Source organism: Lepidochelys olivacea, assembly GCF_965140295.1.
Source record: "Lepidochelys olivacea isolate rLepOli2 genome assembly, chromosome: 2".
Taxonomy (NCBI): domain Eukaryota; kingdom Metazoa; phylum Chordata; order Testudines; family Cheloniidae; genus Lepidochelys; species Lepidochelys olivacea.
In genome coordinates, this window is record NC_140412.1 from 1,916,320 (window position 1) to 1,936,249 (window position 19,930).

The following is a 19,930-nucleotide window of genomic DNA, read 5'->3' on the forward strand; positions in this document are numbered from 1 at the left end:
GTTTCGTACCGGAGCTCTGAGCAGTCATACTGCTCCCTTACATACAGTGCTACTCCCCCACCTTTTCTGCCCTGCCTGTCCTTCCTGAACAGTTTATACCCATCCATGACAGTACTCCAGTCGTGTGAGTTATCCCACCATGTCTCTGTTATTCCAATCACATCATAATTCCTTGACATTACTAGGACCTCCAGTTCACCCTGCTTGTTTCCCAGACTTTGTGCATTTGTATATAGGCACTTGAGATAACCTGCTGTTCGCCCCTCATTCTCAGTTTGAGGTAGGAGCCCTCCCCTGTCACATGCTCCTGCCTGTGCTTCCTCCCGGTATCCCGCTTTCCCACTTACCTCAGGGCTTTGGTCTCCTTCCCCCAGTGAACCTAGTTTAAAGCCCTCCTCACTAGGTTAGCCAGCCTGCTCACAAAGATGCTCTTCCCTCTCTTCGTTAGGTGGAGCCCGTCTCTGCCCAGCACTCCTCCTTCATGTAACACCATCCCATGGTCAAAGAATCCAAAGGCTTCTCTCCGACACCGCCTGCGTAGCCATTCGTTGACTTCCACCATTCGACGGTCCCTGCCCCGGCCTTTTCCTTCCACGGGGAGGATGGGCGAGAACACCACTTGCGCCTCATACTCCTACCAAAACCCTGCAAAGCTGCACCTGCGCGTGCCTTGCCATGGCAGAAAGTCGGGCAGCTGGCGTGGGATTGGGGGTGTGACCCCCCCCAGAGCCCCAGGGGGAGGCGGCTCTGAGCAGGCTCATTTTCTCCCCACACATAGAAAGGAGGAAAGGGGAAAGGAGTGTCTCAGAGTGTCCCCTTTGCCCCTTGCCAGGATTCCCTGCAGGGACTGAGCATGAGCGGATTTGTGCGCCAGCTCCTGGAGGCGCTGCTCTCCGTGGATTACAGTGCAAAGACTTACATAGTCCAGGCCATCCTAACGCTGCATGAGCAGGTCGGGGTGGAGAACGGCCGTGAGGTCTGCAAGGCCCTGCTGCTCATCCTGAACAAGAGTGACCCGCCCAAACTACAGGTAAGGATCCCGGGGTTCAGAAGGGTTAGCATGCCCCAGGGCCGTGCTAACTGCACCCCTGCACACCAGTGCTCTGCAGCACTTGGGTGGGAAAGGGCAGTGGTAATCCTTCCCCACCCGCTCCCCAGGATGGTCTGAAACGGCTCCCTCTGGGTTAGGGTGCCCAGATGTCCCAATTTTATAGGGACAGTCTCGATATTTGGGGCTTTATCTTCTATAGGCACCTATTACCCCCCACCCCCTGTCCTGATTTTTCACACTTGCTGTCTGGTCACCCTACTCTGGGTATAGCTTGGAGCCCTCAGAACTGATGGGGATTGGTTGCTAGCTCTGGAGAACCTGTAGTTTCCTGGCCACCCACAATGATCTCCAGGGAGCTGGAAGCAGAACTAAAAGGAGTGGCTGTGTAACGGGGCTCATCTGGAGCACAGTCAGAGGGGAGGAGAGCATCTCTCCTGCCTCCAGCCCAGCAGTCTGATCACAACCCACGCAGCTGCCAGAGCCACCAGTCATGGAGACAGGCACCCACCTCTGCCACCAACAGAGAAAACCAGACCTGCTACAAAGGGGAGAGGCCAGAGACGGGGCGAGAGGCAGAAAGGCCTGAGACAGCAAGGGGGTAACACACCAGATTGCCTCCAGGAAACCAACCAGGAGACCCAAGGAAGCTGCAAGTCCTAGAATTGAGGGGCTGAGAGTCTCAGTCTGAGGTGGAGCTCAATGAATTGATCAGATTGAGAACAAAGTGGTGAAGGGTCAGTTAGGAGAAGCCGAGACCCGTAGAAAGGCCACAACAAGCGGTGGTGACAGGCTAGTTAGTATTGTTCCCACCCAGCCCTGAGGAAGGAACGAGGCAGGGTGCTGACATCAAACCAGGAACTGTTCCCTTTGCTCATGGGTATGGCTGACCAGAGGCCATGCATGGCAGTGTCTTGTGCCCTTGTGCTGGGCACACGCCCTGGTACGTGTGGTGCAAGGTATGTGCGTGGAGCTCTGCACCAGGTGTTTGTGCTTGGTGCACGCATGGGGATAATATCGCCTGTCTCACCAAAGGATCTCAAAGCACTTCACAAACTTCAGGCACGACCCCCCCACCCCCGGTGTGCAGCCCCCGGACGTAGCAGGCGCCATGGTCAGGATCAGATCCAGCCTTCACTGAAGGCAATGGCAGACTGTGATGGGGTAAGGTCCTCGGTGCACGGCAATGGTGCGCAGTGCGTTAGGAGAGGAAGTGAGGAATGTGTCCCGATGGACCCACGGGGGAACGTGGACCCCTCCTCATACAAACTGGTATTTGATGTGCTTGTGCGCGTGCACCAAGCGCAAGTGGGATCTTGTATCAGCCTGCTGAGGGGCGGCCTGTGCCGGTTCGGGATGGAGTGTAGCTGTGTGCTCGTTAGCATTTGCAGTGCATGGCTGTGTCTATTTACCTAGTGCCTTCTGTCTGCGCTGGGTCATGGACAGGGCATGACAGTCCAGCCGCCTGCTGCTTCCTGGCTCTCTGCTACAGGCCTCTGAGAGAGGGAGGGTCTCAGCAGCCCTGACTCAAAGGTCTTCAAAGGGAAGAAGGAGAATTCCCCCCACATGCCCCTGCCCTAGGGGCCTCCTGAACTCCTGTGCTCCGTACCATATCTGGCTGCCACTTCGCCATCAGCCAGCATGCTACCACGTGAATAGGTTTTTCTCGTTCTTCGGTTGCTAGTCCCAGCCTGAGCCTCCGGGCATCCCATGGGGGAAGCTTCTTCCTCGCTGGGACTGGGGCAGGCTAATGCTCTGTCTTCTCTCTTCACAGGAAAAGATGCAGAAAAAGTTTGTCCTGACCTCCCTGAATGCCCTCATGGCCTTCTGCAGAGACAGTAAGGAGCTGCTGCTGGAGCTTATGGCATACTTCCTGCACAGTCCCATCTCCAGCAGGTGAGGGGCTGGCTGCATGCAGGGATGACCAGCATGCAGTGTGAAGGGTGGGCTGGGGGCACGGAGCCACGCACTCCGTCAGTGACCTCAGACTCCTGGCCTCCATGACAAGGGTGAGCTTTGGGCTCCATTGCTGGGGGACACTGGTTGCTCTAGATGAGGGAAGTCTGGGTAAAGTGCCCTGCACCAGGGCTGTGCTGCACTCATAGGCTATCCCCGGTCAGTACTAGCCAAACCCCTCCCGTGACTGTTCCCCCAATCAAAGGGCTCTGTCGGAGATCCCGGGGGTGCGGCACTCGATCCAGCGAGCGGGCAGGGAGCACAGCCAAGACCAAAGCTGAGGAGTAGCCAGTGCTGCTCAACATGGTAGCACCTGTCATGAACATATTCCAGTTGTGGCTAACTCTGCGCCCCTCCAGGACAGAATGAGGGCAGGCCCAGGTCACCTCTTTCCCCTCTGCTTCCTCTCTGCACAGTCTCCCCACCCTTGGCGAGAGGGTCCTGTGCAGCCCTGGCTGTCTGCGCCCCTGCATCGAATCCTGCGTCTCCCTCTCGCTATCACTGATCTGGCGGGGAGGGTCACGGGCGTGCAGGTGCTCCTGGACGTGCTCGCACGTAGGAGATGCCCATTGGACCCTGTCGAAAGGAGAAGAGTCCGTGCCTGGGAACTCAGCGTCTGTGGTGGGGGGCCTAGGGGCCCTTCACTTCTGTGTTAGCCCCCGTCCTTAGGGGAAGCCAGCCAGCCCCAGAGCGAAGGAGAGCCTGCAAACGGCTGGGCACGTTGCAACGTGCCGGGATGCTTGGGGCTGAGGGTTCAGGCTCTGGCCAGCGTGTAGTGAGAGAGGGACTTGGAGACCCCCTGACACGCAGTGACAGATTTAAGCCCACATCCCCTTGGTCTGAGGATCTGAGTTCTGGCTGGCCTGGGGTCCAAGAGCACTTTGGTTCACATTTCCATCTGTCAGGAGGAGCCCACCACTGGGGAATGGGGGCAGGCGGTGCAGGAAGGAAGTGGGGATGCAGGCAGGGCGTGAGGCTGGCCCCCGCTGCCCTACACTGCCCGTGTGTTTGAATTTAGCACGCTGCCATGTTACATGCCAAGGTGTGATCTGAGACGTCCCATAATACATAGTGTGGCTCGGGGCTAAACTCAACCCCCTGCGGCAGGGCGTGGGGCACAGAGCAGGCGGTTGCTGCGGGAGCTGGGCCCACCAGCCATCACTGCTCAAGGCAACAGAGAACCACTTCCAACCCCCTCATCTAAAGGGAGGAAAGGCCCCCCCCCGTCCCGGGCCTGTCAGCTGGGGCGTACACACAGCACAAGCCGCTTGCAGCTCGTCTGTCCCTGGGGGCCTGTCACGGAGTGTGGGGGAGTCCAGGCCCTGCCCCCCTCTTCCACGGATTCACTGAGACTCTCAGCCAGCCAGTAAAACGGAAGGTTTATTGGACGACAGGAACACAGTCCAAAACAGAGCTTGTGGGTACAACCAGGACCCCTTAATCACGTCCTTCTGGGGGAGCAGGGAGCTTAGACCCCAGCCCTGGGGTTCCCTGTGTTCCTCCACCCAGCACAAAACTGAAACTAAACCCCCCTCAGCAGGCTCCCTCCTGCAGCCTCTGGTCACATTCCTGGGCAGAGGTGTCACCTCCCCCTCCCCCTCCTGGCTCAGGTGACAGGCTCTCAGGTCTCCCATCCCCAGGGCACATTCCCAGGTCAACACTGCCCCCTCCCTGCTGCCTCACATGGTCACAGGGCGTCAGTCTGATGCTGCCAGAGGCTCGCACTGCAAGCCAGCTCGCCTGGCCTCCAGGGGACACACTGGGGAGCTCGCTGAGCTAGCATCAGCTTCCAAGGGGAGGGACAAATGTCTTCCCAACGCTGGTTTCCCCCGTGCTCTCAGGCAGTCCATTAAGGCTCTTTTCATAGAGCTGGGCCTGGAGGATCCACATCGCTATTTCTACCAGGAGATGGACTCTTGGGACCTTTCCAGGGAGAAGCCTGTCACCAAGGCAGCGCTGAGGAGAATCTGCGCACAGTGGCTTGAAGGAGCGATGCAGGATTTCCAGGTGCTGTCCCTCCCTCCCTCCCAATCCCCCCTTCCACCCCTCCCGCCAAGGGCTGGGCCTGGGCTGCCTGGAATGACAGCACACTGGGAGTTTGGCTCTTCAGCATGGGAGGGTCTGTTCCTGCCAGTGGGAAGCAAGTAACCACTGCCCGGCCCCCCAGGGGCTGTGAGCACTAGTGCAGGGGGCTCAAAGCAGCGGCCAGGCAGGGACCCCAGTGGGGTCGTCGTCTCTTCCCTCTAGCAATTATGCATGTGTAAAGACCAGCAGGCCGGGGCTGGGGAAGGCGCTCCTGGGGAGCGAGGGAGCAGGCTAAGCCTTGTCTACACTTGAAATGCTGCAGTGGCTGAGGGGAGGGGCCCTTATTGTCGGAGTTAATTCACCTGCCCGAGAGGTGTAGCTAGGCCAAGGGGAGAATTCCTCGGCCGACCTCGTGCTGTCTACGCTGGGGTTAGGTTGGCATTGTGACGTCTCTCCAGGGTGTGGGTTTTTCACACCCCGACTGACATGGCTAGGCCAGTGCAGGTTTTAAGTGTAGACCAACCCCTAGAGAGAGGGGGGCTAGTTCAGAGAAAGGGGAATCTGCAGAGCTTGGAGGCCTGGCTCACCCTCCCAAAGCGGCTGTGCTCACAGGCTGCCCTCCTTAGTCCCTCCTCAGACGAGGGTCCTCACCTGGAGGCTGAAAATCTTATTATAGAAATGTGCCCAGCTGAGTCCTGCTGCCACCTCAGACTCCCCACCCCCGCTCCATTTGGATGCTCTGTCCAGCTCGGGAGCTTCTGCAGCAGGGCCCTTCCCTTCGGGCCTCGGGCTGCAGCCCAGCACGTTGCTGGTGTGATACGAATGCTCATCACGGTAATAACGTGTCAGGCAGCAAAGCAGAAAGGGGCTGGAAAGTTTCTGCTTCAGGCTCTCCCAGCTGCTTCCTTCCTGATCCTGGCCTCCTCCTGCCTGCTCCGGTGTTTTCTCCACCGCTGCCTGCCCGCAGGTTGTGGGATCAAAGCAAACCAGTCCCAGGTTATATGAAGAGATTCTGCGAGTTTGGGGGTTGGTGGGAATGGGGAGGTTCAGGTTTGACTGGTTACGTCTGTTTGCTCCAGGATCACAGGAGCAGCATGCTGGAGCCGTTGCAGGCCCGGGTGGGGAAAAGGCGCTTCTCTGACAGCAGCCCAGAGGTGAGGCCAGTGCCGTGGAGGCGTCTTCAAGCCAAGCTCCTGTTGCATGGCCCAGGGTCTCCCAGACCATACGCCTCAATGCCAGGACGAGGCCACCAGCTCTCTGCTCCAGCTGCTTCCTCCTCTCCCCAAGTATCTGCAGCCTTGGCCCTGTAATCAGGGCTGGCGCAACCAGCAGGCGAACTAGGCAGTCACCTAGGGTGCCAAGTGGTTGGGGGTGGCCAAGAGTGCGCTCCGGGGCGGCGGTGGAGCGGAGGTGAGCTGGGGCAGGAGGGCAAGGGGAGGGCCGCCTGCAGCAAGTAATAGGGGTGTGGGGGCTGTGCGCAGGGGAACCGCTCCCGGCCCCAACTCACCTTTGCTCTGCCTCCTCCTCTGAGCGCGCCGCCCTGCTCTGCTTCTCTCCCTCCCAGCTGATGGGCGCCGCAGGCCTGGAAGGCGGGAGAAGCAGCGGTGTGCTCGGGGAGGAGGCGGAGCAGAGGTGAGCTGGGGCGGGGAGTTGCCGCATGGCTCCCCGGGCCGAGGGGACGGGGGGAGTAGCCACACGGCCCCCGAGGGGGCAGCGGGGAGCTGCCGCGGGCGGGGGGCCTCAGGGCGGGGTGGGGGTGGGAGGTGGAAGTTTCGCCTCGGGTGCAAAACATCCTTGCACCTGCCCCGCCTGCAGTGATGTAGTTACAGCTCCTGGGCAGAGCCAGCACAGGCGGCTCCCGCAGAAGAGAGGAGCCGTGACCCCACCGCCCCAGTTGCTGGACGGGTGAGCAGACCCACAAAGCAACGTCCAGAGCTAGTGCCCTGGCCGTCAGGGAGGAAGTGTCCTGCGGGCTCGGATACCATGGTGAGGGTGCAGTCTATTCGTGTGGCGAGGCTTCTGCAGGATGGATTTTCCTGTCACTTTCAAAGGATCTTTCTCCTGTATAACAGAAACAGCCCTTTATACCGGGTGTAACCACTGCAGTGCCGAATGCACCGGGCAGAGGCTCGGGTGCCTGTCCGTCTCCCACGTGCAGCATGTCATTTTGAAGCACTGTCATGCCCGCGGCAGCTCCTGCACGAGGCAGGCAGCCCTTGCTGTTGTTAATCGGCGTCTGTCACTCCTTTTGCAGGCTAAGACAGCTGCAGGGAGGAGCAAGGTTTTTCCATCTGCTGGCAGCTCAGAGCTGTCACTGGGGCCAATAGATGCAATAAACCATTTCTGTAAAGTGCAAATGAAGAGGGATTTGGAGAATCTGAAACAGCCAAAATCTGCTGGAGCACAGGAAACCAAGAACACAGTGATGGCCTTGCCTTTCATTGGGAGGTAAGTTATGCAACAGGAGGTGACCAGATAGTAACTGTGGAAAACCAGGACATGGGGTGGGAGGTAATAGGCGCCTATATAAGAAAAAGTCCCCCCAAAAAGGGACTGTCTCTATAAAACGGGACATCTGGTCACCCTATGCAACAGGAGGAGGTATGTGAACTTAGGAGGCCAGTGCAGGCTGCGTGGTCACAGTGGCTTTGCTCACAGGGCTTTGTGTGGTCATTGCAAAGGACTGCAGCAATTTGTTCTTATGAACCCTGTAGGCAAAGTAAGTCACATGGTGCCAAGGATTGTAGCATGCTCTTTAGGGTGCTGGGAGGAGGTGGAGTCTGGTTGCTTTGTACTGCTCTTATTCTTACTTCTATCGTGCCCAGAACAATGCTGGGTGTGTTACAGAGCAATAAAACAGAGCCTGGCTTCAGAAAATGTGCCAGGAGTTGGAGCCACACCCCATTCAGCCCTAGGGTTAAATTTAAAAGAAGTCTAAACTTGTTAAGATATTAAGGCACCCAAACAACCTTCACTGTACCCTGCAGGGATGCAGTGCGATAACTGTCTAATTATTAGTGTCAAATAGTGTTTGAAGCCTTAAGCTACATCTACAATGCAGCAAAACATCCACAGCTGGCCTGTGTCAGCTGACTCGGGTGCATGCCGCTTGCGGGGCTATGAAATCGCAGGGGAGACGTGGGCTCTAGGACCCTGCCCCCTTGTGGCAGCCCAGAGCCCAGCCCGAGCCCTGCAGCCCGAGCCCAAGGCAGCTGGTGTTATTGCAGGGTAGATGTGAACTTAGGTTAGATTAAACTGATTTTAAAGCAATATTAGATTGTTTCATTTTATTTTTGTTCACGTTGTGCTGTTCTCCTATGAGCCCCATCCCATCAGCTCTAAGCAGGCACATGACAAGGGGAATTTAACCAGCTCAACTTCCCTGTGGGGCCAGCTCTTCTTGGTACGCTACCTGGCTCTGGGATGGTGAGCCTAATGCTATCTCATCCCTGTTTCTTAGCGACTCAGCTGCTGTCACTTCTTGAATGAGCTCCTGTGTGTATCTTAGGTCCAAGTGAAGAATATCTCCTCTCGCATGTTCTAGCTTTTCCATGAAACAATCACTCACAGTAGCAAGAAATTGTTTCTCTAAACTTTGTCCCGTTGTGCCACGGGATCAAAGTTCTCCTTGTCTCGGATCACAAAAACAAGTGAGCATGCAGTGAAATGAAAAGGTGGGACATTCAAAACCGAGGAAAGGAAATACTTATTCACACCCCATGTGTGAACAGCCTGTGGATCTCCCTGCTACAGGAAGTCATTGAGGCCAGGATTAAAAAAGGGATTGGACATCTATATGGCATAGAATCATAGAATTTCAGGGTTGGAAGGGACGCCAGAAGGTCATCTAGTCCAACCCCCTGCTCGAAGCAGGACCAATTCCCAGTTAAATCATCCCAGCCAGGGCTTTGTCAAGCCTGACCTTAAAAACCTCTAAGGAACGAGATTCTACCACCTCCCTAGGTAACGCATTCCAGTGTTTCACCACCCTCTTAGTGAAAAAGTTTTTCCTAATATCCAATCTAAACCTCCCCCACTGCAACTTGAGACCATTACTCCTCATTCTGTCATCTGCTACCATTGAGAACAGTCTAGAGCCATCCTCTTTGGAACCCCCTTTCAGGTAGTTGAAAGCAGCTATCAAATCCCCCCTCATTCTTCTCTTCTGCAGGCTAAACAATCCCAGCTCCCTCAGCCTCTCCTCATAACTCATGTGTTCCAGTCCCCTAATCATTTTTGTTGCCCTTCGCTGGACTCTCTCCAATTTATCCACATCCTTCTTGAAGTGTGGGGCCCAAAACTGGACACAGTACTCCAGATGAGGCCTCACCAATGTCGAATAGAGGGGAACGATCACGTCCCTCGATCTGCTCGCTATGCCCCTACTTATACATCCCAAAATGCCATTGGCCTTCTTGGCAACAAGGGCACACTGCTGACTCATATCCAGCTTCTCGTCCACTGTCACCCCTAGGTCCTTTTCCGCAGAACTGCTGCCTAGCCATTCGGTCCCTAGTCTGTAGCTGTGCATTGGGTTCTTCCGTCCTAAGTGCAGGACCCTGCACTTATCCTTATTGAACCTCATCAGATTTCTTTTGGCCCAATCCTCCAATTTGTCTAGGTCCTTCTGTATCCTATCCCTCCCCTCCAGCGTATCTACCACTCCTTTCAGTTTAGTATCATCCGCAAATTTGCTGAGTGCAATCCACACCATCCTCCAGATCATTTATGAAGATATTGAACAAAACCGGCCCCAGGACCGACCCTTGGGGCACTCCACTTGATACCGGCTGCCAACTAGACATAGAGCCATTGATCACTACCCGTTGAGCCCGACAATCTAGCCAGCTTTCTACCCACCTTATAGTGCATTCATCCAGCCCATACTTCCTTAACTTGCTGACAAGAATACTGTGGGAGACCGTGTCAAAAGCTTTGCTAAAGTCAAGAAACAATACATCCACTGCTTTCCCTTCATCCACAGAACCAGTAATCTCATCATAAAAGGCGATTAGATTAGTCAGGCATGACTTTCCCTTGGTGAATCCATGCTGACTGTTCCTGATCACTTTCCTCTCATGCAAGTGCTTCAGGATTGATTCTTTGAGGACCTGCTCCATGATTTTTCCAGGGACTGAGGTGAGGCTGACTGGCCTGTAGTTCCCAGGATCCTCCTTCTTCCCTTTTTTAAAGATTGGCACTACATTAGCCTTTTTCCAGTCATCCGGGACTTCCCCGGTTCGCCATGAGTTTTCAAAGATAATGGCCAGAGTTGTTTTGATTAACGATAACAAATTCTGGAGTGGGCATTAGACTTCCTGCTTCAGGGCTTAAGTCAATCTCTAGCTTAGGAGTCGGCAACCTTTGAGAAGTGGCGTGCCAAGTCTTCATTAATTTCAGGTTTCGCCTGCCAGTAATAAATTTTACATTTACAGGGGCCCCCTGACGGAACCCCAGACTGGCAGCGGGCAGAGCGGTACCAGCGGCTGGGACCCCGGCTGGCAGGGGCCGGCGGCCAGAACCCCAGGCCAGCAGTGCGGGCGGCAGACGGAACCTCAGACCAGCAGCGGGCTGAGCAGCTCAGCCCACTGCCAGTGTGGGGTTTCGTCCGCCGACCCCTGCCAGCCGGGGTCCCGGCTGCCGGCCCCGCTCAGCCCGCTGCTGGCCCAGAGTTCCATTCACGCAGGCCGGCAGCGGGCTGAGTGAGGACAGCAGCTGGGACCCCGGCTGGCAGCAGAGTGCCACTAAAAAGTGGCTTGCATGCCGCCTTTGGCACGCATGCCTCAGGTTGCTGAGCCCTGCTCTAGCTATCAGAGACCAGGACAAGACCGAATGGGGGGGCAGATTATCCCACGTCCGCTTCTGCGGGATTCTTATACCTTCCTCTGAAACATCCAGTGCTGGCCACTGTCGGAGGGAGGATACTGAAATATCAGGTGGGCCTTGGGTCTGATCCAGCCTGCCAATTCCTATGTTCCCAGGCAGGCCTTCACCTTATCCTTTATTCTGGGCCACACCATCCTCCATTGCATCCCCCTTCATTTGCCACTAAGGACCATGCCTTGTGAGCATAAAATGGAGCAGGTTGTAGCCACCCTGATCTTTAATTCAAAAGGTGTGATCGATGACGCCTACTGGTCCCAGCATGCAATGCTGCATCTGTATCCAAGAGGCAAGGTTGGAGCATTATGTGCTGGGGCCTGTGGTCACTACAGTGCACACGTCATTAATAGGATAACAGTGGTTCACATTACACCATAGGATTCTATGGGTTGCACTTTGGCCACCCCCATATTGCACGCCGTTTGGTAAAACTGCCGTGAGAAATCACACCTAGCAGCTTTACGGGGCGGGATGTCATACTGCCAGCCAGGAGCAGGCCGGCACTCGTGGGTTTCCCTTCACACCCACCTCCATGTCTAAGAAAAAGAGTTTCCAGCACTGCAGAGTGCAGAGAATAACGACTGTTTCTGTGCCAGGAGCCAGGCCATCTTGCGGCTAGGAGAGACCAACACTATGGCGCGAAGGAGACCATCCCAGCGTAAGTAGTGGCTCTCACCACCTTCTCCCTGATTTTCTCTGCCTCTCCCCTCCTTGTAGCCTGTCTCTCTCCTATGTTAATAGTGACCTGAAAAACTTTTCACCAGTCAGGTGCAGGGCTCTGTATTTAGTATTGTAGCCTTAATCAAGATCAGGGCCTTGTTGTACTGGGGGAAGTACACCTAGAGGGACACAACTCTTTCCCCAACGAGCTCACAATGCAGGTTAAGACCAGACATGACAATGCAACAAACCAGCCAACCCATGGGTGTGGAAGGGGAGATAAAAGGGTTCCAGCGATAGTAACAATTCAACAAGTGTTACTTACGTAGACTCGCTGGGTCACAGCTGGATAAGTTAGATTTTTTTTAAAGAACATGTGAATAAACAAACAAACCAGATGTTGACAGTTCCCCGCTGCCCAAGTGACCCACAGCTGGAGCGGGAGTCACATCTGCGGCTGGTGTCACACACTCTCTCAGGCCAGCTGGAATGTCACTTGCTAGCAGGGCTGCAGGCAATGAACAAAAGTTTCCCATTCAGCTCCTCCTCCTGCCCACTGGAGTCTGCTTCTCCCTGTTCCCTCAGTGCAGCCCAGCCCAGGGAGGGCAGGAGGTGGGGAGGAATAGGTGACCAGCACAGCTCTCCAATGGTCCTTCTTTCAGCCCCTCTGCCACGCAGTGAATTTCACTCTTTCTGAGTGTGTTAGGGCATCAGTGTGTTATAACTCATGGTTAGGAACAGTGTTACTTACCCTTCTGAATTGTTTTATGCTGAGTTTGTTTGGGGGGGGGGGCAGGGAAGAACCAGTTAAACGGTTGCTCCTGTGGTTGTGTCTTTGGATGGGTGGCTTCGTAACTATGTAGAACCTTAATACAAAGAACATGTTGAAAAAAAAGTTTTCACAAAACAAATTGCTTCATATCTGACCTCTTAACTATTTAAGAACACGAGAATAGAGGTTCAAACTAAACGTATACTCCAAATATAAAAAACAGTCAGAGGACCAAAAAAATGCCACTGTGGCTCAGCAACAGAGTAAAATAGGTGGTTAGAGGCAAAAAGACATCCTTTAACAATTGAAAGTCATATCCTACTGAGAAAGAGAGAAAGGAGCATAAACTCCGGCAAGACAAGTGTAAAGTCTACTTAGGCAGGCCAAAAAAGAATTTGAAGAGCAGCTAGCAAAAGACTCAAAATCTAACTGCAATTTTTTTTAGTACATCAGAAGCAGGAAGCTGCCAAACAACCAGTGGGGCCACTGGATGATCAAGGTGCTAAAGGAGCACTCAAGGAAGACAAGGCCATTGTAGACAAGCTAAATGAATGCTTTGCATTAGTCTTCACTGCAGAGGATCTGAGGGAGGTTCCCACATCCAAGCCATTCTTTTAGATGACAGTTCTGACTAACTGATCCAGATTGAGGTGTCAGTAGAGGAGGTTTTGGAGCAAATTGATAAATTAAACTGTAATAAATCACCAGGACCAGATGGGATTCACCCAAGAGTTCTGGAGGAACTCAAATGTGAAATTGCAGGACTACTAACTGTGGTCTGTAACCTCTCATTTCAATCCGCTTCTGTACCAGATGACTGGAAGGTAGTTAATATGACACCCAATTTTTAAAAAGGCTCCAGAGGTGATTCCGGCAATTCCAAGCTGGTGAGCCTTGACTTCAGTACCAGGCACATGGGTTGAAACTATAGTAAAGAACAGAATGATCAGACACGTAGATGAACATGAATGTTGGAGAAGAGTCCACATGGCTTCTGTAAAGGGAAATCCTGCCTCACCAATCTACTAGAATTCTCTGAGAGAATCAACAAGCACGTGGACAAGGGGGATCCTGTCGATGTAGTGTACTTGGACTTTCAGAAAGCCTTTGATAAGGTCAAAGATTCTTACCCAGAGTAAGCTGTCATGGGACGAGAGGGAAGATATTCTCGTGGATCAGTAACTGATTAAAATATAGGAAATAAAGGGTAGGAATAAAAGGTCAGTTTTCACAGTGGAGAGAGCTAAATAGTGGCGTCCCCCAGGGGTCTGTACTGGGACCTGTTCTGTTCAACATATTCATAAATGATCTGAAGAAGGGGGTGAACTGTGAGGTGGGAAAATTTGCAGATGATACAAAATTACTCAAGATGGTATCAGGGACTGTGGATCATGAGCCCTGGTCCCCTGTGGCTAGGCACTTCCGCCTGCCACCCAAGTGACCTGCTAACTGCTTCTGGAATAGCAGTGAACTCTGACAGAGTACTCCAGTCCAGAGATCTGATTGGTTGGACACTGCGGGTCTTGACTGGTCCCCAGCTTCTCTTTAACTCAAGCACAGGAACAGGAAGTCTGTGCAACTGGGTTCTCCCTGCTTATGGCTGTTTCCCCTGAGATACCTGCTCCTCCTGCCTGCTACTGATCTCCTGACACCTGACTCCTGGTTTGCTCTTTGGCCTGTCTCAGAGCCTGATGTCCTGGTAACCTGACCCTGTCTGCCTCCATACATCTGACTCTCGGTTTTGCCCTGTCGTTTGCCTTGGACTCTGACCTCCTGGGGTCTGATCCGGCTTGACTCCTGACTCCTGCTCTGACCACTTGGTCAGACCACCCACACCCCAGTTTACATATTCCACTGAGGCTACAGGAATGGGCCCGGTCAGTGGAATGGACCTCGCTAACCCTTCAGGAGCACTGGATGTGTTCAAGTGGGCCATCCATCTTCAGGCAGACAGCTAAGCCCTGCAGGCCTGGGTCATCCAATGGACCTTGGAGAACCAGCTCTTGCAAGAGCAAGTCACGCAGTTGTGTGCAGAAAACACTGCACTCCAGACAGGGCTCGTGCTGCCCTGTTCCCTGATACCACTGCCGGAACGGTTTGATGGTAATTGCCGGTGATTCCGGGGATTTATAAAGCAATGCTGCCTCCTATTCATGATCTACCCTCAGTCCTATAAAAAGAAAAGGAGGGCTTGTGGCACCTTAGAGACTAACAAATTTATTAGAGCATAAGCTTTCGTGAGCTACAGCTCACTTCATCTGAGGAAGTGATGGGGTGTTCACCCCGCACTTGCCCTGAAGGGGTTTATGTAGATTGAGAAGGGGGCTAATTAACCCAACAGGCCACAGCTGAGGGGAGTCAGGTACCTAAGCAATCCCCTGACTGAATAAGGAAGCCCAACTGAGGCAGAAGGAGCCAGGGTGGATTTATAAATGACCGGGCAACAAAATGGCAGATGAAATTCAATGGTGATAAATGCAAAGTAATGCACATTGGAAAACAGATAATCCTCAGTATACATATACAATGATGGGGTCTAAATTAGCTGTTCCCACTCATTGTGGATAGTTCTCTGAATAATCTGTTTAAGGTTCAGTGGCAGTCAAAAAAGCTAAGAGAATAGTAGGAACCATTAGGAAAAGGAGAGATAATAAGAAAATATCATAATGCCACTATATCAGTCCCTGGTACGCCCACATCTTGAATACTGTGTGTAGTTCTGGTCTCCCCATCTCAAAAAAGGTATACGTGAATTGGAAAAGGGATGGCAAAGAACAAGAAAAACGATTTGGGGTGTGGAACAGCTTCCATACGAGCAGAGATTAATAAGACTGGGACTTTTCAGCTTGGAAAAAGAGACGACTTGGGGGGATACGCTAGAGGTTTATAAAAACATGACTGGGGTGGAAAAAGTGAAGAAGGAAGGGTTATTTACCCTTCACATAACACAAGAGCTAGGGGTCACCCAATGAAATTAACAGGCAGCAGATTTAAAACAAACAAAAGGAAGTATTTCTTCACACAACGCACAGTCAATCTGTGGAACTCGTTGGCAGGGGAGGTTGTGAAGTCTGAAAGTATAACTGGGTTCAGCAAATCATTAGATAAGTACATGGAAGATAGGGCCTCAATGGCTATTAGCCAAGATGATCAGAGACACAACCCTATTCTCTGGGTGTCGTTAAACCTCCGACTGCCAGAAGCTGGGACTGGACGACAGGGCATGGATGACTTTAGACAGTCATTTTTGGGGGACAGGGGTTCTCTTGTGTGAAAGTGCAGTTCCATTAGGTGCACAATTGGCAGTCTTAGGTATACATCATATATGTATATATGAACATACGACATTTGGGTAACACACCGCCATCTATTTTGGCCATAGGTAGGAACACACATGATGGAAAGAAATAGCAGTCACACAGCACTATTCAGAACTATGGCATTTCTTTTTTATTCTTAATATATTTTTGTTTCTCCCCTTCAAACCCAGGTTTCTACCTTCCGCGCATTTTTCCACTCCCTTTGTTGACGGGATTTGTACATGCTATTAAATTGCCAGTGCCAAGAATCAACCTGAACCCATTTCCACCTGATTCTGACACGCCAGCTTCACAAAATACATTCATCTCCATGCATCAGAAAGTCCAGAAATATTTCATCCCAAAGTTCTCACTTGCAGATAGCTATCCCTGAAGACATGGCTACCCAAGATGGCTCTGCATCGGCCTGACTCCCAGACTTGATAATGAGCAGAGGCCATTGAATGCAGAATGATAATGGGCTCTTCTAGGTCTGGCTATAAGGAAACTAAATAAACTGTAGTCGAAATGTATGGTAAAGATGGGAGGCCCAGCTGAGAGTTATACACCAACAACTGGATGGAGCAAGCCACACAAAACAAAACGCACTGGGGAAATAATAAATGTGGAATCAGGATTGTTCTAGTCAATAGCTTCAGACTCCATTACTGTCTCCTCTTCCCTTTTCTTGAAATGTGATGAAGAATCATTGATTGGATAAAGCTCTGTTCCAAACTCCCAGTTCCATCAGCAAAAGGGACTGTGGAAATATGTGGGAAATTAATCTCTGCTCCCATCCCTGCTCCCGTCTGCAGGAAGGGGAACCCCGGGGAGCAGGGGAGGCAGGACCTTCATGCGTAAGAAGACAGGAGGGAGGATGAAAACATGCCCTGGCCAGTGGGCGAGTGGAGGTTACAGAGGAGGCTTGTTGAGGCGCTAGATCTTGAGCAATGTTCAAACTCCACTGAAGTCAACGGAGCTACGCAAGGGGTGAATGGCCTTTCAGCGCTGGCCTGAGCATTTTTTCTCAGGATCAGATCCCTGGAAGGAAGTGTTCTCTTATCCCCTCTTGAAACCATGATCGCCTTTGTCCACGCGAGTACAACGTCAGTTCTGGAGAGGGGAAATGGTACAATATCTGCCCTGAGAGGGTTGTGGGGGGGGGGGGGGCAGTGTCTGCATGGTTTGTCTCCGGGGGTAGTGTTTGCTCTGGGAAGCAGGGGTAATTTCAGGGAGGGGGCAATGGTGAAGCGGGGGAGTGGCACAGCAGCTACTCTAGAGGGTACCACTTGGAAAAAATGGGGCATGAGCCATGTAAGTGCCCTTTGTCCCTTTGAAAATTTACCCCCGTGACTGCTCTGGCCATGCTTTGAAATCTGGATTTCACAAATTCTCCAGGCAGTTCAAAGTAAGAAATGGTTAGTAGTTAAATAAATGTGCCAAAAAGATCAGGGAAAAAAGTAATAGCCTGTCACGGAGTGTGGGGGAGTCCGGGCCCTGCACCCCTCTTCCTGGGATTCACTGAGACTCTCAGCCAGCCAGTAAAATGAAAGGTTTATTGGACAATAGGAACACAGTCCAAAACAGAGCTTGTGGGTACAACCAGGACCCCTGAGTCAAGTCCTTCTGGGGGGCAGGGAGCTCAGACCCCAGCCCTGGGGTTCCCTGCATTCCACCATCCAGCCCCAAACTGAAACTAACCCCCCCCCCCCCCCCCCCCCCCCCCCCGCAGGCTCCCTTCTCAGCCTGTCTTCACATTCCTGGGCAGAGGTGTTACCTCCCCCTCCCGGCTCAGGTGACAGGCTCTCAGGTCTCCCATCCCCAGGGCACATTCCCAGGTCAACACTCCCCCCTCCCTGCTGCGTCACATCGTCACATCTCTCCCCCCTTCGAGACTGAACTGAGCGGGGTCACACTGACCAGTGACCTGGGGAAGTTCAGGGCCCCCTCTCCGGGACAGCGCATCTGCTATCAGGTTGGCACTTCCCTTCACGTGGACCACGTCCATGTCGTAATCCTGCAGGAGCAGGCTCCACCTCAGGAGTTTGGCGTTGGCTCCTTTCATCTGGTGCAGCCAGGTCAGGGGAGAGTGGTCGGTGTAGACGGTGAAGTGTCGCCCGAAGAGATAGGGCTCTAGTTTCTAGAGGGCCCACACCATGGCCAGGCACTCCTTCTCGATGGCCACGTAGTGTTGCTCCCAGGGTAGCAACTTCTTGCTCAGGTACACAATGGAGTGTGTCTCCCCCTTTTCATCCTCCTGCATTAACACAGCCCCCAGTCCTGTGTCGGAGGCGTCGGTGAACACCACAAAGGGCTTGTCAAAGTAAGGGTTTGCCAGAACTGGGCCACTGACCAGAGCCTCCTTCAGCGCCTGGAAAGCCTCCTGGCACTGCTCGGTCCAGACCACCTTGTCTGGCTTCCCCTTCTTGCATAGCTCAGTGATGGGGGTGGCTATGGCACTAAAGTGGGGCACAAATCTTCGGTAGTATCCTGCCATCCCAATAAAGGCTTGGACCTGCTTTTTGGTGTGCGGAGCGGGCCAGTCTCTGATCACCTCCACCTTGGCTGGTTCCGGCTTTAGGCGGCCGCTCCCCACCCGATGGCCCAGGTAAGATACTTCAGCCATCCCCACCTTGCCCTTCTCCACTTTTACAGTCAGCCCAGCCCCCTGGAGTCGGTCCAGCATTTCTCTAACCTGGGACACGTGATCCTCCCAGGTCTGGCTAAAGACAGAGATGTCATCAATATACGCCACGGCAAAACTCTCCATCCCCCTCAGTAGCTGGTCCACTAGGTGCTGGAAGGTGGCCGGCGCTCCCTTGAGGCCAAAAGGCAGGGTCAGGAACTCATAGAGCCCCAGAGGGGTGATAAAGGCCGATTTCAGTCGGGCATCTGCATCCAGCGGCACTTGACAGTAGCCCTTTGTAAGGTCCATGGTGGTAAGGTACCGAGCTCCTCCCAGCTTGTCTAGGAGCTCGTCCGGCCTGGGCATGGGGTAGACATCAGATACAGTGATGGCATTGAGCTTCCGATAGTCCACACAGAACCGGACCGACCCATCCTTTTTCGGGACCAGCACCACCGGCGAGGCCCAAGGGCTGGCCGATGGCTGGATCACCCCCAAAGCCAGCATGTCCCGGACCTCTCTTTCCAGGTCCTGAGCAGTTTTCCCTGTGACTCGGAAGGGGGAGCATCTTATCGGCTGTTGGAAAACAGCTGGCGGTACGGATGCAGCACCCCCTGATCTCAGCTTGCTGGGCAGGGGTTAGCTGATCCGAGAGGGGAATTGTTTCCAGGGGGGAACCAGCTCTGGTCCCAGGGAATAGATCTACTAAAGGGTCATCTCCCTGCTCCTCCCACTGTCCACACACGGCCAACACCACATTCCCCCTGGCATAATATGGCTTCATCATATTCACATGGTACACCCGGCGGTGGTGCGCCCGGTTAGACAGCTCCACCACATAGTTTACTTCATTGAGCTGCTTGACAACCTTGAAAGGACCCTCCCAGGCGGCCTGTAGTTTGTTCTTTCTCACAGGGATGAGAACCATCACCCGATCCCCGGTGGCATAGGCACGGGCCCGCACCGTGCGGTCATACCAGACCTTCTGCTTCTTCTGGGCTCTGGCCAGATTCTCCTTGGCTAGGCCCATGAGTTCAGCCAGTCTCTCTCGGAAGATCAGGACATACTCCACCACTGACTCTCCATCGGGAGTGGCCTTCCCCTCCCACTCATCTCTCATCAGGTCCAGGGGGCCCCTTACCCTCCTTCCATATAACAGTTCGAAAGGCGAAAATCCGGTAGACTCCTGGGGCACCTCCCTGTACGCGAATAGCAGGTGAGGTAAGTACTTGTCCCAATCCTGCGGGTGCTGGTTCATAAAGGTTTTCAGCATCATCTTTAGCGTCCCATTGAACCTCTCCACCAGCCCATTGGACTGGGGGTGATAAGCTGAGGCCCAGTTGTGCCGGACCCCACATTTCTCCCACAAGCACCGGAGCAGGGCCGACATGAAGTTGGACCCTCGGTCTGTCAAGACTTCCTTGGGGAACCCCACTCAGCTGAAAATGGTCAGGAGCGCATCGGCCACGGTGTCTGCTTCAATGGAAGCTAAGGGCACTGCCTTGGGGTAGCGGGTGGCAAAATCTACCACCACCAGAATGTATTTCTTCCCTGACCGGGTTGTCCTGCTGAGAGGCCCCACGATGTCCATGGCCACCTTCTGGAAAGGCTCCTCTATGATGGGCAAAGGTCTCAAATGCGCTTTCCCCTTGTCCCGGGCC

At 53.5% G+C, this 19,930-nt stretch overlaps 1 protein-coding gene across 1 annotated transcript in view; it reads left to right on the forward strand.

The window, feature by feature from the left end:
- The window catches only part of LOC311517265 (uncharacterized protein), a 38,367-nt gene extending 22,074 nt beyond the window's left edge, over positions 1-16,293 (forward strand). The window contains exons 9-15 of the mRNA XM_084621984.1: positions 833-1,030; positions 2,823-2,944; positions 4,846-5,011; positions 6,109-6,183; positions 7,284-7,477; positions 11,509-11,570; positions 15,835-16,293. Coding sequence (XP_084478110.1) covers positions 833-1,030; positions 2,823-2,944; positions 4,846-5,011; positions 6,109-6,183; positions 7,284-7,477; positions 11,509-11,570; positions 15,835-16,037 — 1,020 coding nt within the window. The 3' untranslated portion in view covers positions 16,038-16,293. The remainder of the gene's footprint in view (positions 1-832; positions 1,031-2,822; positions 2,945-4,845; positions 5,012-6,108; positions 6,184-7,283; positions 7,478-11,508; positions 11,571-15,834) is intronic.
- Positions 16,294-19,930: the final 3,637 nt, after the last annotated feature.